This window comes from Vanellus vanellus (assembly GCF_965231255.1).
Source record: "Vanellus vanellus genome assembly, chromosome: 3".
Lineage (NCBI taxonomy): Eukaryota > Metazoa > Chordata > Aves > Charadriiformes > Charadriidae > Vanellus > Vanellus vanellus.
In genome coordinates this window covers 92,073,244-92,091,907 of record NC_138907.1, presented here as the reverse complement: position 1 = coordinate 92,091,907, position 18,664 = coordinate 92,073,244, and the positions used below count along the sequence as shown (strand labels likewise).

Below are 18,664 nucleotides of genomic sequence, written 5' to 3'. Positions count from 1 at the left end.
ATTATAAAGCACAGCATATACCAGCCTTCCATGTTTGAAATATTCAATAGTATAGTATACACTTGACTGCCAACATGTGCTGACACAAATAGCTGTTCGTGCAATTAGTATGTCACATCTTCCATGGACCTACTTATGAAAAAGCTTTTCATAAGATTTTTGTTGAACAAACATAAATCACATGGATTCCACATTATTGTCGTACAAGTGCAATAATTTTGCTAAAGGATTTTTAGAAGCAGTATCTGACAATGCAAAGTATCAGGTTCTGAACTTAAAACTTTTAAACAATATCTAAATGCACAAGGTTCACTTTTCAGTAAGAAGTCAAGAAACTCACGTGGAAGTCTGATTAAAAGAGGCCCAAGAATTAACCAAGACTTGTGGTTACAAGACGTTTAAGGGCATTGCCAAGTGAGTTTGTCTAAATTGCTCATTTTTAGTTTCCTTATTTATGACTTAAATATATAAATGTATAGTAGAACTTTTTCCAGAATGATCCATGCGGGAAACAAAGACAACAGTTCTTACTTGTGTTAAAAACTCTGCTCTGTCAAGTTTAGCAGCCATTTAATAGAAACAAATTATATCTTGTTCAGGTATATTTACACTGCCAGATAGGCTAAAAAAGACTGTAATGTATAAGGCAAAACAGACAATAGCTGCTGACATCAAACAGCTCAGATGTCCATGTGGTCTAGACCCTGTGAATTATAATAGGGTCTAGTTTATAATAGATCTGTCTATGTAGGCAATGTGCTATCAACTAGAAAACAGAAGAACACAGATCTATCCACATTTATGCAGTAGTGCTACATAAATGCAGAAGAGCAACTGTTGCTTTTCCTTTTGCAGGGGCTAGAAACTAAGAGGTAGTGCAAGAACCCCAAAACTTGAAATAAAGTTGGAAATAGTTGCAAGTGTTATATTGAAAACTGCTGATACTTAGTATGAAAAGTCTGAAAAGGCAACAAGGGAGAGGGCACATTGAGATATCCAGGGAATTTCTAAGTAAGACTGCAAGTAAGCACACAGTCTCCAATAAACTTATTTTATGGGTGCAGTAGCCAATAAAGATCACTAAATGTCTGGTTGAGTACCTGCATCCTGCAGATTACTTGGGAGAAACTCAAGGATAGTCAAAGATACTAATTTTAACTATTTCTTCTTTTGAATATAAGTAACCACTCAGTGCAAGATACTTCTTGTAACCAAGAGCATAAAACTCCCATGCAGTAAGTATTAATACAGTTTGACAAAAACCCCAAAATATTAACTTTGGTATGGTGTCTATATGTTATTTTCAGTGTCTTAAGCCTACAAAGCACATTACAAACAAAACAGGTTATTTTCCCTGAACCCTCAGCTCTGTAGAGTTTATAATTTGAGAGACACAAGGCAAAACAACAGGAACAAGGGTACAATGCAGGCAAGGGAGGATGTGGCAAGTACAATGGAATAAAATTCTTTGATGGGGGCTTTAGAAAGGAAGTAAGAAAAAAAAGGCTGATAATGAATTATAGGCTTGTGTCATTATGAATAGCTTTTAAAAGTTAATTGACAGATTTATTGGCTCACCTTCAAGGGAAGGTTTCAGAATTTTACACATGCCTCTTTATAAAAAAGAAAGCAAACCTCAAACTCAGATACAATGCCAAAATAACGTCTCCATTAACTTCATTACATTTGCACACAGATTGTGGCCTGTAATTAGATTTTGCAGTTCTCTGTATCTGCAAAAATTAAAGTTAGGCAAGACACATTCATCTTTCTATTTCATACAGAACATGGATAATTTTGAAGACAGAATTTCAGGCTTGCAATTCATGCCCATGAGGAAAAAAAAAAAAAAAGTTTTGCAATTCATTAGATTATTGCCCTGTTATCTTTTCCTCCCCCACGTTTCCCACAGAGGAAGACTGTATGCATTAAAGCTACTGCACTGCTTCAGTGCTATTTAAAGTCTTGTATATTATAAAGATAAGTATAAAACCCCTTTTTTCTATTGCTCCCAAGCAATAATAATTCTCCCTTGTGTCCAGTATAAAGGGTATGGGAGGAAGGGAACTCACCTTGTCCACCTGCAACCCACTTAATACCAATCCACCACAAGGTGAACATGGTGAAATGGTGATAGACATGAAGGAAACTAATTTGGTTAAATTTCTTCCTCAGGATGAAGAATACTGTATCCAAATATTCAATTCCTTTAGAGACATAATACCACCATAAAGCAGCAGCTATCTGCAATGAAAAAAAAAAAAGACAACACAAGTTTTAGTGATTCCAAGCTGAATGGAATAACAGTTCTCTCCACCTATCTGCTGGAAGAGAAGGATAGCTCTTCCTTCTTCAAATCCTGGTAAATGTTGAAATCATCAAACATCTAACAGTATGCAATAAAACCAAGACTCCATTCATCTGTTCTGGCCACGGAAGTATTATTCTGAATCTACTGCTCACAAATCACACCTGTAAAAAAGAGCTAATGTAATTAAAAGCTTTGCCATCTCTGAACAGTTCACCAGTTAAAAATTGGAAGTCTGTGTCCTCATTCTCTACCCTAAGCTTTCCAGGAGAAGACTACCACAGGGCTTCCTGTACTAATGAGGCAACACTTTGATGTGGTCAGAACAACGAGGCAGAAACATTATGATAAAATGAAGTTGCAAAGACTGAAATTCTTTCAGTACCACAGGCATATGGGTGGGAAGATACCAAATCACTTTTACAAGCTAGGTGCAGTACAGATTTCACATCCCTTAGAGCAATATTCCCCTCAGCTTCTTCTGGCCTGCTCAGTAACCCCCTCTGGAAAGCAGCATTCCCCACAGTGGCTCTGTGCCATTCAGGGAATTGAAGAAACAAGACCACGGGAGACACAAGCTGCAGAGATATAACACAGCCACCCAACAGGGCAGTGCTACACACCCAAAATTCTTTTTCCAATCCACCCATCATAGTGAGTCTTGCTCAATATGCAACATAAACATGGCTTCCTGCTGAAATCAGGATATTGTTGTACAAGGTAAAAGCCCAGAAGCTCTGCATAGCAATTTGCTAATACTATGATATGGGGGTATGGTGGTGATGGGGACTCCCTTCCAGATCCCAAAGCATAGCAACAAGTCTAGTTCCTGGCATTGTAAGTCATCTAGCTTGTTATGCAAGGGTGGGACCAGATGGTGACTCACACAGAGAATGAAGAAAAAAAAAAAAAAAAAAGAAAAAAAAAAGAAGAGTTGGAAATGGTAGCACCAGCAAGGACAGCAGGCAAATATCACAACACACCTATTTGTAAGAAATTCGCCTAGTATTTCCAGACTCATCTGATGGCAAATCAGACTTTCTTACTTTAACATGGTGTGAAATAACCCTACCATCCCCTCCGTCCCCAGGGGAAGCAGAAGAGAAAAAGTTAAGACAGCAGTAGCTTCCCTTCCCAAATACACACATACTGTTAGGCAAGAGAGAGAAAGAGGAATCAGGAGAACAAACAGTACAGAGCAATGCTACAGCCCTGCATGGTGTTTTCCTCCACCTCTCCAAACTAGCGGAAAAGGAACGCATGTCTCCTCAGACTAAGTTGGTCACAGCCGTAATTGGACTGGTGAACATTTTAGGAGCTTTTACAGCAGAAGCAAAAAAAAAAGAAAAAAGCAGCACGGGAGCAAAAAGACGCTGCAGATCTGCATTGCAGACTCTGCAGTTTCCCAAAGGGACTGCAGAACTTACTGTTGCCAAACTGCAGACTTTTATGTATCCATTACTGAACACCCCTCTCACTCTCTGGACATGATTTAGCCTACTTCAGGTCTCAGGAAGAGGAGGCAGATTTTGTCATTTTATATGAAAAGATACTACTATCTGTCAAAGCTGGAGAGAGGCTTAATGACAGCAAAGTCACTCCCACAGATCTTGGAGTTCCCAGACACATCGGCAAGCTGCGAGAACCACCTATATCTATCTATATGTATATATGTGTTGCTCAATATCCAGTACAGTTCTGCCTCTGGGATAGGTAGTCAGGTGTTTAATAACACCCACATCAAGGCTTTGTCTCACACCCATGGATTAGCATAACAGTCCAGCAACTTTTACAGATCTTTGCTAAAGCTGCATCTCTTAAATAAATTAAGATAAGCATCTTTTCATCTCATGACTTAACAATAAACACTTGGGACTGTATCCATAAAATGACAAGCCAGCACTACAATACTCAAGCTCTTTGGAGGTCCTTCCTTCCGAGGAACTTTTAAAGAATCAATAGCTCAGTTACAAGCAAACTGCCATAAAATGTCTTATAAAGCCGATGTGCATTTTGTTAAAGAAACAGTGGAACAATAAGCCAAATAGTCAATAAGCATAGAGCAAAATGTAAGTGGAGAAAAAAAAAAACACTTATGTTTTATGCCCAAGATACCACAGGTTCACTATATGTGCCTGGACAAGTCATTTAACACATCTCATTCCTCTGCTTTTGAATTCCACTTGCCTCTCACAGCAAGCAATTACAGACCGAGGATTAAAATCAGCTGAACTTTTGATCAAAATGCTTCCCATCACTTAAGAACAAAAATAGCCTCCATTTCTTTGCAGGATTATACCTGCTAATTTTTCCATTCCTGGTGATTTTTTTTTCCTGACAGCTCTTTTGCTCTCTTCCTATTATAAAATTTTACTGCCATTTATTCTCAAACCTGAGAGCTCTCATGTACTGATCTATTTCATTGCTCCCAATGACTTCATGCAGGTCTTTCAATCATTAGCTTATAGATGCAGAAAAAAATGAAACAGATGTTAAGTCATTTGCCCGAGACCACGCATGCAATCAGTGACAGAGGGCAGAAATAAAGTAGAACAATACACCAGTACATAAGCTATGACAGGAGCAGATGGCTACTCTGAAACTTCTGCAAAGCATCAGAAGTTAGGACCTAACCTGTAGCCTTTCTTTGGACACAGCATGAAAGAAAGATTTAGCTTTAGAGAAAATATGCATTAAAAAGGCATATTTCTGAAATGAATACTAGACACAACCATACCTTTTCTGTCAATTTTCATATGCACCAATCTAAGTCTGTTAAAACACCAGATGGCACATTACAACCTAGGATTAAGGGGGTCAACAAGAAGTCCAATACCACGACCTCTGCCTGCTGCAGGGTTTTTGAACAAAGGGCTGTTTTAACATGGGACTCCGTTCCTTCACTCTCCTTCCTCAGTTCAGGTTGGAGTCAGTTATCCAGTTATCTGAAGGGACAAGCACTTCTTAGAAGGTAACAGCAATATGAAAAATTAAAGTGGCTTTTAAAGAGAACTCTTTTCGCTGCTTCAGTTACAGAATTTTGTTTACAGGACCATGGAGTATATTTTGTTAAGTCAAGTTCCCTTCTCACAGATGTTTAAAGTAAATTATTATTGTATTTATTTCATAAGAGGAGACTACTCAAATTCTAGACATAAATACAAACAATGAGGTTTATAATTACAATACAGAAGACAACCATAGCTCAGCTTTATCATTAGAATCAGCATACTTAGAAGTAGGAACTAAGTCACTCACACAGCTCCAGATTCCTAATTCTCAGCTCTTCAAGAATGTTAATAAAATAGATGAACCTGAGAAACACCAATACACAAATGTAAGCAGAGGGGGAAAGTGACTACTCACAGACACTAACGTGCCTTAAGTTAGACAGTGTTAGGAAATTGTTCGCTCCAAACACTGGAGCTTCCAAAGGAGTACTACGAAGCATGGATTTAATACCTTGGCCCTTTGCATTTATTATTTTGTCTCCTAAGCTATAACCAAAAAAAGTTCTTTCCAGATGCAGCTGCAGCTCCTTCAAAATCCTTTCTTGGGGATTTCTTCCCCCTTTTCTTGTCTACTATGAACATTTTATTTTTTTTATATATAGCCAATTAAAAAACACACTCCTCAACTTCCTGCCAGCAGTCAGTAAGGTGGCTATGTACTACACCCAGAAAATAAGTCCTTAAAAATGAGTTTATTTCTGCAACTGTGGAATCTAGTTTCCATACCCTGCAACTGTGGAATCTAATTTCCATCCCTGCTTGCTCCAGTTGTCCATTGACTCTTGTAGAACAACAGCCAGGGGAGCCTGGATGAGATGAACAGGTGTAGGTAGGTTCAAAGCAGTAAGTACGAAGACCAACTTATTCATACTGTGTGTAAACTACCTCCAGAAGTAACTGTCAGTGAAAGCCAGAAGCTTGACAAAGTTGAAGAAAACGTAGAAACAAATTAATGGAAAAATGCCCCTTAAAAACTGGCAAAACAAAGTGACTGTGTCTGACTTAAGAGGTCTGCAATCTACCGATCGCTGGTGTTGCTACACTATACAGAGGAATTGCCACCACGTGCCCTTACGCTGTTCTCTTCAAATCACCATTGGTCTGTCTTGATACATGACATGGATTGGAGAGGAAAGACATTTGCTGGCACCGAGGATAGCCAAATTCATTTTTTGGAACTGTTTACCAGCTCTCTGTACTCCCTTGAGGAATAAAGGATGATTTCTTGACCTCTCGTTTAGAGCAAGAGCTTTGGTCAAAAGAGGCCACTACACGACAACATCATAGTGGCACATTCCCCAAAAGACAAAAACAGAGGTGATACCAGGGTTCTACATTGCCTTTTAGACCACCATATGCAATTAGTTTCCCATTTCTCAATATTTGTTCCAGCTTTCTAAGCCCCACAATAAAGCCATATATGAAGCTATCTGTTTCTTTCCGGAGCATGTTCCATAACACTTTCTGGACTCAGTGCTGTTTCCGTTTGAGTTAGTCCCAGTCTCCTTTATCTGACTAATACAGGACTTATTTGCTCATTGTGTTACAAGTAAAGCTACTGCATTTGTAATTAATTCTACTGTTGCAGTGCAGCATTCCTCTTCAGAGAAAACCCTTTACCAATAGATACTAGACATTTCGTATCTAGATCTATTAAAAGGGCATGAGAGATGTGCTACGAGGTTTATCAATTCTAAACTCAAAACTGCAAAAGAAGCCCACACTTACTTATATTTTAAAATTGCTTTTTCAGGTTTATATTATGAAAAGTGATGGTGAAAGGAATCTTGAAGAGGTTTTGGGCATGTTTTTTGTCCTACAGTGTAAAAAAAACCAACATAACTTCTAAATGCAGACCACGATACACTGTAAAGCAGTCCAGAAATGTATCCCAGACTCTAGTTAGATAGTACACTTGCACGACTTCTATTTACCTAAATTGAAAATTCATTGCAAAGAACTACCAGATAATAATCAAGATAAGGGTCGTGATTGATAACATACTACACAGTTGCTACCACAGCTTGAGAGAACTCAATTTTCCTTGCTTCCTCAACTCTCTCAGTTGCAAACTGAACATGTCGCAACTTAAAACTTCAGAAATAAAGTTTATGCAAGTCCACAAGTTTGCAAAAAACTCAAAAAGTCAGGAAATCTAAAGAGTAGATATTGCTAGAGCAACTTTTCTTTTCTGGACATATCATATGCAATAAATAAATTGTGCAGGTCATTTTGCCTTTACGTATAATAATGCTTTGTTTGACATAATGAACAAAGCAGAAGACAACTCTTTTGAGCAGGTCTGACCCCTCCACAGCCTCCTGCAAATAAGTGCACCTAAAAGTGAAGCTAAGAACCAGAATTCTTGCATAGTAGAAGTCATTACTTCTTGTACTTAGCTAATACAAAAATTCCTTCAATATATGCCATACCAGTCCTCAGTGTCATCCAGCTGAGTACAAGGGCATTCTATTTTGCATATCTATTGAAAAAAAAAAAACCACACTGTCAAGCATTTGTTATACCTGGCTAAATTTTGTTTTTTTAAAAGAATCATTAACAGAAATATTCTAGTGACTGAAATAGTGAGTGCACAGTATTGGCAAAGGTGAAAGATAGGCTACTACTCTAATACCAATAAACATCTACACACAGAGTTGTTCTGCAGTATCAGCTATTATACATAAGGTATGAGACTCAAACCTATCCTTCTCACTACCACCCCTGCCACGTGCACAAGCTTTTGAGCAATGCTACCTATGAACAGCCACCATGTAAACAGAAATTTTTTGAAATGTGTTATAAATATTAAATGTATTTAGACTCTAACACACTTATTACATTACATTTTCAGGAACATGTTCTAATCTGTAGGTGAAACTTGCAAGAACAGCTGAGAGATTCTCAAGTTTCAGCTCTGCCAGAAGATAAGGTTTAGTATATGAGCTAATCAACAATGTTACAGAAATTAACAAGCATCTGCACTTTGACTTTAATTCAAATGCTTTCCAAAAAACACATATTTGAAATCTAAGCTTCTACAATGAAATGTACTGATAATACATTTGCCAGAAGCCAGCAAGACCTCATGAAGCCAAACGTGGGTAAAGGAGACAAAAAGTTGCCTCACCAGTATGAGTGAAAGGCAACCACAGTATATGCTGACAAATCTTGCTTTGATCTAGGTAGAACACTACACCTTTACTGCGGTTACCCTGGTATCATAAACTTCAGCAAGGTCTAGGAACCAAAGTGTGTATACAAAGTTTATCCTGGATTGTACAACCGCAGATGAAGCCAAGGATAGTATCTTTAAGACTACCCTTAGTTGTCGCGGTCAGAACAAAGTTAATGCAAATACACTGATGCACTTTGATTAAACCTGCTATGTGCAATGTAGTCAAACCTGAAGCGATCTGTGAGAATATAACGGGATACAGTCATGGCTGACAGCAGAACTTTGGAAACACTATTTTCAGACAGGACTTAAACCATTGTGTAGTGCTTACATACATTCATATACAAATACAAAGAAGAAATACTCACCCTAACTTCATAAACATTATCTGAATAATCCACAGTCTGGCAGACATAGCTGTACCCTCGAGCTCTTGATGACAAAAACAGCTGAAAATATTAAAGTTATACATGAGGGGAAAGATGCTACATAAAACACGTTCATAACAATCATCAGTAGATTTCTTGCTGCATCAAACTTACCTGAACAGAAATATTTAAAATATCCTTATCAATCCTGAGAATACTATTGAAGAAAGCCAATATTTAGTTCTAACAACCTGTGGTTACACAATACCTATTTTTTTCTTGTAAATTAAAAAGAAAATACTAATTTTTGCCCTGCGTATATCTGCCCAGATAATTAGAGCCCTGTACAAATTAGTAAGAATTCTTGTATAACCTTAAGCTATTCAAACGTAAGTATTCCCTCTGACAGCTCTAGCTTCAGAGACAGCAATACCTACTATTCTTAAATATTCTAATACCTACTGTTCTTAAAACAGTATTCCAATCAAAATCCAGGAAAAAACAGCCAATGCCAAGCACCTATAAAACATATTGAGAAAAACTGGATGAAGAAAAGTTCCCTGTTTTGTGCCAACGGAAACAGCCTAAAGCACATGAAGTGCTCCTGTAGGGCCACTCCAAACAAAGCATGTTGTAATAACCTGAACAGGAGAAGATAAACTTGACATTTGAGCAAGTTCCCATTGGAAAGAAGAACACTTGCCTAGAGCTCTACAATGGTCAAGTAACACTTCTAATCTTGACATTCATAAATGTTACGATCCAAGATTGTTTAAATCCAGGTAATCCCACCCTGGTAAGGATCAAAAAAGACAGCAGTGGAGCAGACATAACCTGTAAATTGTGAGCTGTAAAAGTAAAGAAGGGTGATACAAAAAGGTCTCCAAAAGAAACACGGGTAGGCACCAACTATTCTTACCGCTAACCTGACTTCCATCTCATTTAGATTAAACTCGAGTTCACTTTGGTATCTCAACTTGCACACAGCACTAAGACTGCAGACAGATGCAGAGACAAATGTTATCCAGATAAAATCAACTTACAAAACTTTTTGAAACTCTGGACTTATTTGCCACACATGCCTGTTAAGGAGGGAAGTGAAAGAAAGAACTGTCCACAGAAATGATCCTAAGTAATTGAACTACTTCTGCATCATCCAAGTCAATTTACAAACTGCTGTAATACTACTGCTTTCCAGTGTGGTCCCCCACAGGCACAAGCACATCTGATAATATCAGAGAACAGCAGGGAATAGTTTAGTCCATACTGTACAGAAACTAACCAATCGCTACTGCGACCTACTGGGTAATTTAACCAAGGTTCACTTGGCAAAAGGCAGTAGATTGACTTCACCAGACTGCCTCAAAGCAGAATAAGAAATAAAAGATTCTATGGCAAAATAGGGGCAACATGTCTGGGACTTCTGCATCTTCTAAGCAAAATTTGCTCCTAATTTGAATCTGAACCCAAATTCAACGTGAGTCTTGAACTAGACAACCTAGCAGTGCTTTATGGACTTACCATTTTAACATAAGTCATCACAGATGAACAATACAGCTTGCCATCAAGATGACTATTTAAATAACATTTAAAGCCATTTCACATTCAATTTCTGTTCTCAGCAATACCTGGAAACTTTAGTCATTCACAAAATACAAATTGTATCATTTTACCCATAACAATTACACTACTCATGCAAATTACAACAGTGGCACACTGGTATTGTAAACCTCACATAGACCGAAGCAGGAGTTGCCTGGTGAAAGGGAACAGTTGAAACTTCAACACCTTCCTCCTATCGGTTTCCAAGATGAATAAAAGATACTTCCTGTAAATATTGTATCCATAGCCTTAACATCCATTGAATAACAACCTATCATTTGAAATAGCAGTAAATTAGAACCTCTGTCTGTGTCTAAAATTATGAGCTTTCAGCCAATCAGCAGCAAATATGTATTTACAGTCCCATTCAATTTTATGTAAATTCAGTGACTTGGAAATGCCACGCAAACACATGTTTTATTCTATAAGCAACATAGGTTTGAAAATTAATTAAGCACAAGTCTGGTATAACTGAATTTATGGATAAAACAAACCAATTTAAAAGAATAAATGAAAAAGACATGGCAAAACCACTGCAGGATTCATTTTAGAAAAGTTTCAGTTTTAACCTGCCAAGATGACTGGATTTCATCCATTCCCAAACTACACTTGGTGTCAGCATTAAATTCTATTGTACCTGTAGTATTTTATTACTTAGTTGAATAGCACAAGGAAACAATTTAGATAAAATGATGACTGAGTTGTGATGACTAAAATTTTACTGAACCATGCATTAAAAAAAGGCTGAAATCAGTTAACAATTTTATTATAAAAGCTCTGGGGAAGGGTCCATATGCAAATCATCATCAGATATGCACTGCTTTCCTGGCAAATTACAGACCAGCGAGAAAGTATTCTGCAATGCTGTGATTTTAACTGCTCTGTTTATTTGCTTACGTCTGGAAACAGATTTTGCAAATTCATGATCCGAGATCTTCCAGGAAGAAGACTCTCAATCCACATGAGCAAAGCCACAGTAGCATAAACTACTCCTTAGCATCAGCTATATTCTGGACAGCTATCCTTCAATAATGATTACCAAACTGTTAAGTAATCCCACTTAGCTACTGCTAAAGAGCTGATCCACTGCTTTGTTACTAGTCATTTCCTCTGTACAGAAAACCTAACAAAGGAGAATGCAGCAACACTGAAATTGATTAACATTAATACACTCAGAATGTTTCAAACCAAATATTAAAAGACTGTATCCTTTTATTTTTATTTAAAGATATAACTCACTTCATTTTTATTCTTATTCTAAAAGATACCTTACAGACAAGATATTTTTTCTCACTACAGACAATAGACATCTGAATTTCTAAAAATGATAAACACATTGAAGGCACCAACTAACAGCTCAATTTCTAACAAGACACATTCTGACACACTTCAGGATTATTAAAAAAAAAAAAATAAAATCAGTTACAAGTGTTAAATCTCTATGGATTTTAGTTAATGTGTCCACTAAATCTAGAACTTGGAATAGCTAATACACAAATTCTCTCTATAGACTCATTTAGTGCATTTATTCCCAAACAGAACGTACCTAGCTACCGAAAGAGTCACAAAGGCAAACTCAGCTTTAAAAGTTTGTGAAAAACATTCACCCTCTATAGACATCACAAATATGTAAGAACATTTTCATTTTGCAATCTGTAGACACCCTCAAACTTAAATAGGAATTCCCGCCTGCGAGAGGGCATACACACCTCTTTGAAAATGAAGAAGTTGAGTAGAACCATTCCAAAGTTGTAAACAACCAACAGGAAACGTAACTGGAAGGGCTCTCTTGTCTTCATCCATTTGGGGCCCAGCCAGACAGTGAGGAGATAAATAGTGCTTATAGTCAGTGTTGGAAATGGAGACTGCATCAAGGGCCAATCATCAACACGTTTGTCTAGGGGGGGTGAAGCAAACAGAAGGAGTCAACAAGGTCTGAACAAAATATATTTCATCATCATTTTAAGCACTGCATTTGTTAAGTATTATTCTCTCCTGGAATAGCTGCATCAGATAGTAGAAACACAATACACTCATTCTTCCTAGGAAGGTTAAAGAAAATAGTTTTAGAAAACCCACTATATCACATTGCCTCACACAGAGGCTCATTATGTCATGCAAGTTCTATTGTCCAGTTCTACAGTCCAAAACAATAAAGCAAACAGAATCACATGAGCCCAAACCCAGCCCACTAATCCCCCCAAAAAACAATTTTGCTTATGAAGAAGAGGGACCGCAGCGGCAACATAACCAAACATTCAACACCACTGCAAATGAAAGATACACAAATTTGGCAAAATACTGATAAAATTAATAACCTTTATCAGTTAAAAATTGGGCAATAAAGAGCCTGCAATTAATTTTATACAGGTTGCATGATGCTAATCAAGTACCTTTGATATTTGATGTAGGTCAATCTCATATGTTTCAGACAGAATACTAACAAAGTTACTGGAAAACCAACTAAATAAAAAAGAGTTTAAAGGGATGGTTCTAGCACAGTAATCTGTGCTGCCATATGGGAGACAAAGGTTTTATTTACAGTGTCCTTCAGCCACTCATAAGATCCAGAGTACACATACTCTAGGGCCCAGAATATACTATATTAAGTTCTGGATCTGTATCAAAAAAGCACTCTTAGCCTGATGAACCAGTGACATCTAGGATTAGAAGACGGCTCTACTACAGAGGAGGGAAGAGAGAGACTACAGTGACACCTCCTTACTCCATGTTACTCCCCCCACGCACCCCCACCCCCGGAAGGCTAATCTCTAGTTATAGCAAGAATAAAAGGTAACTATTCCATAACTTTCAATACTTCAGATACTGCACAGCTCTACGATACTAACTGGATTATTTTCCAGATGTTTAGGCCAGCTGGAAATCACACCACAGGGCTCCTTGGGAAGCTCAGACATCTAAAACACCTGCCTTCAGTCATTTGTGGGCAAACTCACAAATAGCAATGCAGTTGCCCACAGACTTACCTAAAGGACAAGTTTCAACAGAGAACTGTTTTTCTTCATGAGACAGTGAAAAAACCCAACTCTATAACATAAATTAATTCTTGATCCTAGGCATACTAACAGGTAAATTAGAAAACCCTTCTTATCTACAAAATGAGGAACTCTGATGCAATGAGGAAAGTACAGAACAGCACTGCCATTACTGCTCCTCCACATCTTTCTCATTTCCTTGGTTGCCCTTAAGATTGTAAATTAGAACCTCATTTTAGGAGCAGATTTCTAATTCTATTTCTAGTTCTAATTCTATTTCTAATAAACAACACATATTGTGATCTGCAGAAAGGCAGTGTGCATAGCACTGACTCTTCTTGCTTCTTGTTGGTTTAACAGTACTTGATCTGCACATTGCAAGTAAGATGCTAGGAGGCCTAAAAAGAAGTGGAAAAGAAGAGAGAGAAACCAGCATAGCTGCTTCCACTATAGCTGTTAATCCCAGAAGAGAGAAGTCATCCTAATGCACAGCAATCTCCAGCAAGGCTGACGCTGCCAGAATGACAGGAGTCAGCCTTGTGACCACAGCCACCAACAGAAGCTAAGGGCAAGACAGGGCAAGGAGTACAGGGAGGCGTGGCAAAAAAAATCAGATAGATTGGCTGTAGAAACACAGGCAGTGAAACAGAACTGAAGAAAGTGAGAGAAGTTAGTTAGTTACCTCTTACTTTTCAGCAAGTCCCTGGAACAGAGACTTCTATTACAATATAATATACTCTCTGTAAAACATGAGAACGATTGCTTTATAGTACAGTATAGTGTCTTGGGATGTAAAGGAACAGGCCCATTTTCTAGACCTCACAGAATGCTACCTATTGAAGCTGAAATCACACCACTGTGTCGCACCGCTATCGCCCTTACACTTCAGTTCCTGCTTGCTTTTAGCAATTGCTCTACCAATCTGAATTTAAAAATAAAAGAGAACACCATTTAAAAGACAAGAGAAATGAAGAACCTCATCATCCACCTGATACGGAGTAATGGGCAAAGACTCGTCTCCACCAAACAAGAAGAAAGGTGTCACTTCTTAATTAAGAGACAGCTCTGGGAACAGCCTAGGCGTGACATGCTTTAATCAAATTCACATCTCATTTCAGACACTGTAGTGTGCAAAGAGTTAAGAGCAGGTGAGGCAAGAGACCCAGTTGCTTTCCCAGCCTTCTCACACTAAGCAATACAAAGAGGCAAGGGCATATTGGAGACTCTGTCTTCCATTTTCTAACCCAGAGTTTCATGGTATCCTGAACGCTAAAGTGGCAATACGAAAAACATGAAAAAGGAAGAGGATTTGAATTTTACCCAGGAGCTGAACGTTACCACCCACTACTGAAAATAGGAAACCATAACTTATTCCATATTTCTTTTTGTGGAAGGAGACAAAGATTTCTAGAGGGAAGAATGAGGGTTCACTAGAGGGTGAAAGGAAAGACAAATGGACAACTTTTATGAAAACCCAGCTCCAAGCAGGCTTTCCCCCACGCTTCATCAGCACCGTAAATTCCTTCACCTACTTTCCACAAATACTACAAATTGAAGAACTTAACTGGAGAAAACCAAAAGATACATTCAATTAACTTTGACAACAACATAAGAGCACCTGGGCAGCTGCCATTATACTCCCATACCTTTATTATGTTTTCAGCCTGTTTCCCTCTGCACAGGGATTTTGGACAGTGAGCCACCACATCTCAAAAAAAAAGTCTTAAAGTATTTGCAAGAAAAGCATAGCTTGCTGATACAGACTGCATTAACACACTGCCCAGTGAATCTATCTGATTTGGATTTTGGGAGCCTGACCTCTCCTAGGACAATTAATTACCCTTTGGCCACAAAATGCCTGTATAATACAGTAATACAGTAAGCAATTCAGTTCTGCAGTACATCCTGGCCAAAACAGAAGCATATCAACAGTCAAAAAGTTTATTCTACTTCCTATTGTGCTAACTAAGAACACCAACTTGCATTTATTTTAAGGGCACTTAGGAGACACTGCATATGATTATTTTTTTTTTTTTTACTAATACTGTGGCATCAGAAAACATGCTACTATTCATCCCAGAACTTGCTAGATTTAGAAACTTGTTCATCACAAAATCTTGTCTGGATAATGCAAAGTAACTTGTTCAGTTTTAAATCAGCTCCACGCACCATTCTTGTTGCACAGAATGTATTACAAAACCGATTTAATTTCAGTTTACCAGGCAAGCCTGCTTGTCCGTGTTCTACACAGAAAACACAGTTACATGTACACCCTTGTTCCAAACTTCTTTTCAGATACCCTCTTTCAAACCAAGATGAATTCACTGTCTTAAGTCATCTGCTTCAGTCACAAACCTCCCAAGCTGCTCCAACACTCTCCTCCCTCCCACCCCCCACCCCGTTTCAGCAAAACCAGTATAATTTTGTGTCCTACTTACTAGCTGGTGCTGATGACCACAAATGATTTCTGCAAATTACAGAGAACTGAGATAGCTTAAAGGGATATATGAGTGTATTAAATCCCGCGGTACTTCACACACAATAGGTACATTATTACCTGAAAGATGAAATAAACTTGAAAGAAAAAGACTAGCTCCCTGAATTAAAAAATCCCTCCAACTGCTTTGAAGCAAAATGACCAATGCCTTTACCTGATTAGAATTGACAGAGACTGACTGAATCTTTCAGGGGATTAATGCATTTGTCTTTCAAATCCTAAGACCCAGATTCTAATTCCATCACAAATAAAATGTCTGTTGTGAAGGCCCAGCATATAGTACAATGCTTTTTTTGTAAGGTGGGAGAAGTTTCAGAACAAACATTTAAAGTTGCACTCAATCGTAAAGGTGAATCCAGAGTAAAATAAGGCATCTGCCAACGTACTCCTGATAGAAAATTACTGTTATGTAAGGAAAGAATATGAAATATTGATAGACACAAGGTTTTCCTGTCATTTTGCGTATAAACATTTTAAAGTTTCACATTGCAAAGATAAGACAAGAAATAGAAGAACATATATATTTTATATATATATAAAATAATTGAAATTGCCCTAGGGCACCTACCCTTGCAGGATTTAATTCTTTATGTTGGGCAATTAACAGGAAATACACACTTAAAACTCTCTGATTTCTTCCTCCAAAGCAAGATCAAGAGCAAGACCAGTGAAAAGTACTGAATATCCTACCCAGTAACGTCCAAAGAGGACATAATTAACCTATATCGAAATACGGAAGACAAATGAAGATGAACTTCAGTAAGTAAGGCTGCACTGATGGTGATCTAGAGTTAAAAATCACAATCTTCTGTGAAACATACTGTTAAGTGTTTGAGTATGCAAATACTTCTGTTAAATGTGGTGCAGCATTTCCTTTCTGATAGAAAAGATTTTAGATGGTTAAATTTACTGCATATTACTGATCCTATGATCAATTTTTTTTTCTTTCCTCAAGAAGTACAAAATTTAAAAGAAGCAAAAAAAATACATAGCAAAGATGCTCCTACATTCACCAGGAGAAATGCTGAAACAGTACAACAGTGACTATCTCTGCTTTTAATATTACAGAAAATATTACCTAACTAAAGTACATGATTTTTGAAATTCCCTGCATTCATATTAGATTCAAAATCAATACCTAGTAAGTCTTTATTTTTACTTTAACAACATATGTATTCCTTAGCTATAAGGTCACTACTCACTAATTTATCTGGAGAGTCTTTCAAAGTTATTAATAGCTATTGATACTATTCTCAGCGCAAAGACACTTACAGTGCCAATCCAGCACATCCATCTGTCCAATTACATTTCTAAAGACACTGCAGAAATGATGGTGACTGTTCAAAAGAGGTTCTTAACAGTGACAGCTCTCTGCATATCACATTTATTTTCACAAGAAGTCCTCTCAAGGCCCAATCTCAAGTTTAAGAAAGATTTCCTTAAATGAGTTAAATTTTAATTCCACAATATAAGGAAGGCAAACCAGTATTATCTGGAGTATTGTTCTATGAACGATGCTGTTTTAATTATCTACGAATTCCACGCATCTTATTAGCTCTGATGCACTATAATTGAAGGATATTTCTTATATGGTATGTGTTTTCATTTTGTAAACATGTGAGAAACATAACTTTGTGCACCTTAAAACATTTACAAAGCTTTCACAGCAAATTCCTTTGCAGTATTTTAGTGCTCCCCCTCTCTTCCTTTTCTTTCTGGTTATGGATTACCATTCTATACAACATACTTGTCTTTCTGCATTTGTATGAGAAATACCGGCTCAGTCCTGTAAATATTTACAAGTGAATAGAAGGTCCACTGTGGCTATACAACCACTGCAGACTGGCTCAGTTGAAAGTAAACTCGAATAAGCATCTACATGATCAGACCCTAGCCTTTTAAACTAAAGGGAATAATGAATCAGAATCACTTGAAAGTACATTTACTGTTACCAGTTTGTAGAGATTCCAAGAAAAAAAAACTCAAGTCTTTGACTAACTAAAACCTCAGAACCTACGAATGGAACAACAGCTGAAGCTACAAACTCAGCCTTTAAAACAGTACACGAGTAACTAAGGCTGCACAACTTGAGACTGAAGACTGTTAGAGAAGCATCATTGCAGAGCCAAAACTGAGAGGCCATGTATCTTTGGACTGAATACCTACAGAAGTTAATATTTTCTATTCACTTATTTATTACAATTTTACTAGAGAAGTTTATATGGCCCAAAATGAATGATTCTTTCAAAGGTTTCCAGTGCTTGAATTAACTTGTCTGCTGTGATATCGATTAGTCATTGCACATATTGCGTTCTAATCCTGAATTTTCTCAGTTTATCAAGTTTCTTTATGAGAAATCCTATGACAGAGGATTGAAGCTAGTGCACGAACTAAAATAATGTGCCTATTGCCTCATTCCTGTTTCAATAAGAAAAAAAGTCTATGTCCTCCTAGAAGGGATTGTGCTGACAGATTGCTGCAGGAAAGAAAAAGGATCGGGACACAAGGGATATCCAGTTTATGCTTCTTTCTCACCTTTATCTCACCTATCATACTTGGTAACGTCTGCAGTCTTCTGGCACTACAGGTACTTCTGAGTCTGACATGGTGAAAGATACCTTTACCTAACTCAGGAACATTGCAATCTAGTATAATCTACAAAAAAAAAGACCATGAAACTTCCTTTAATGCACGTTTTAGCTAA

At 37.5% G+C, this 18,664-nt stretch overlaps 1 protein-coding gene across 1 annotated transcript in view; it reads right to left on the bottom strand.

The window, feature by feature from the left end:
• Positions 1 to 18,664, bottom strand: part of ELOVL4 (ELOVL fatty acid elongase 4) — a 31,011-nt gene that overhangs the window by 1,114 nt on the left and 11,233 nt on the right. Inside the window, exons 2-4 of the mRNA XM_082481643.1 lie at positions 12,177 to 12,364; positions 8,866 to 8,946; positions 2,073 to 2,244 (exon numbers count right to left, since the gene is read on the bottom strand). Coding sequence (XP_082337769.1) covers positions 2,073 to 2,244; positions 8,866 to 8,946; positions 12,177 to 12,364 — 441 coding nt within the window. The remainder of the gene's footprint in view (positions 1 to 2,072; positions 2,245 to 8,865; positions 8,947 to 12,176; positions 12,365 to 18,664) is intronic.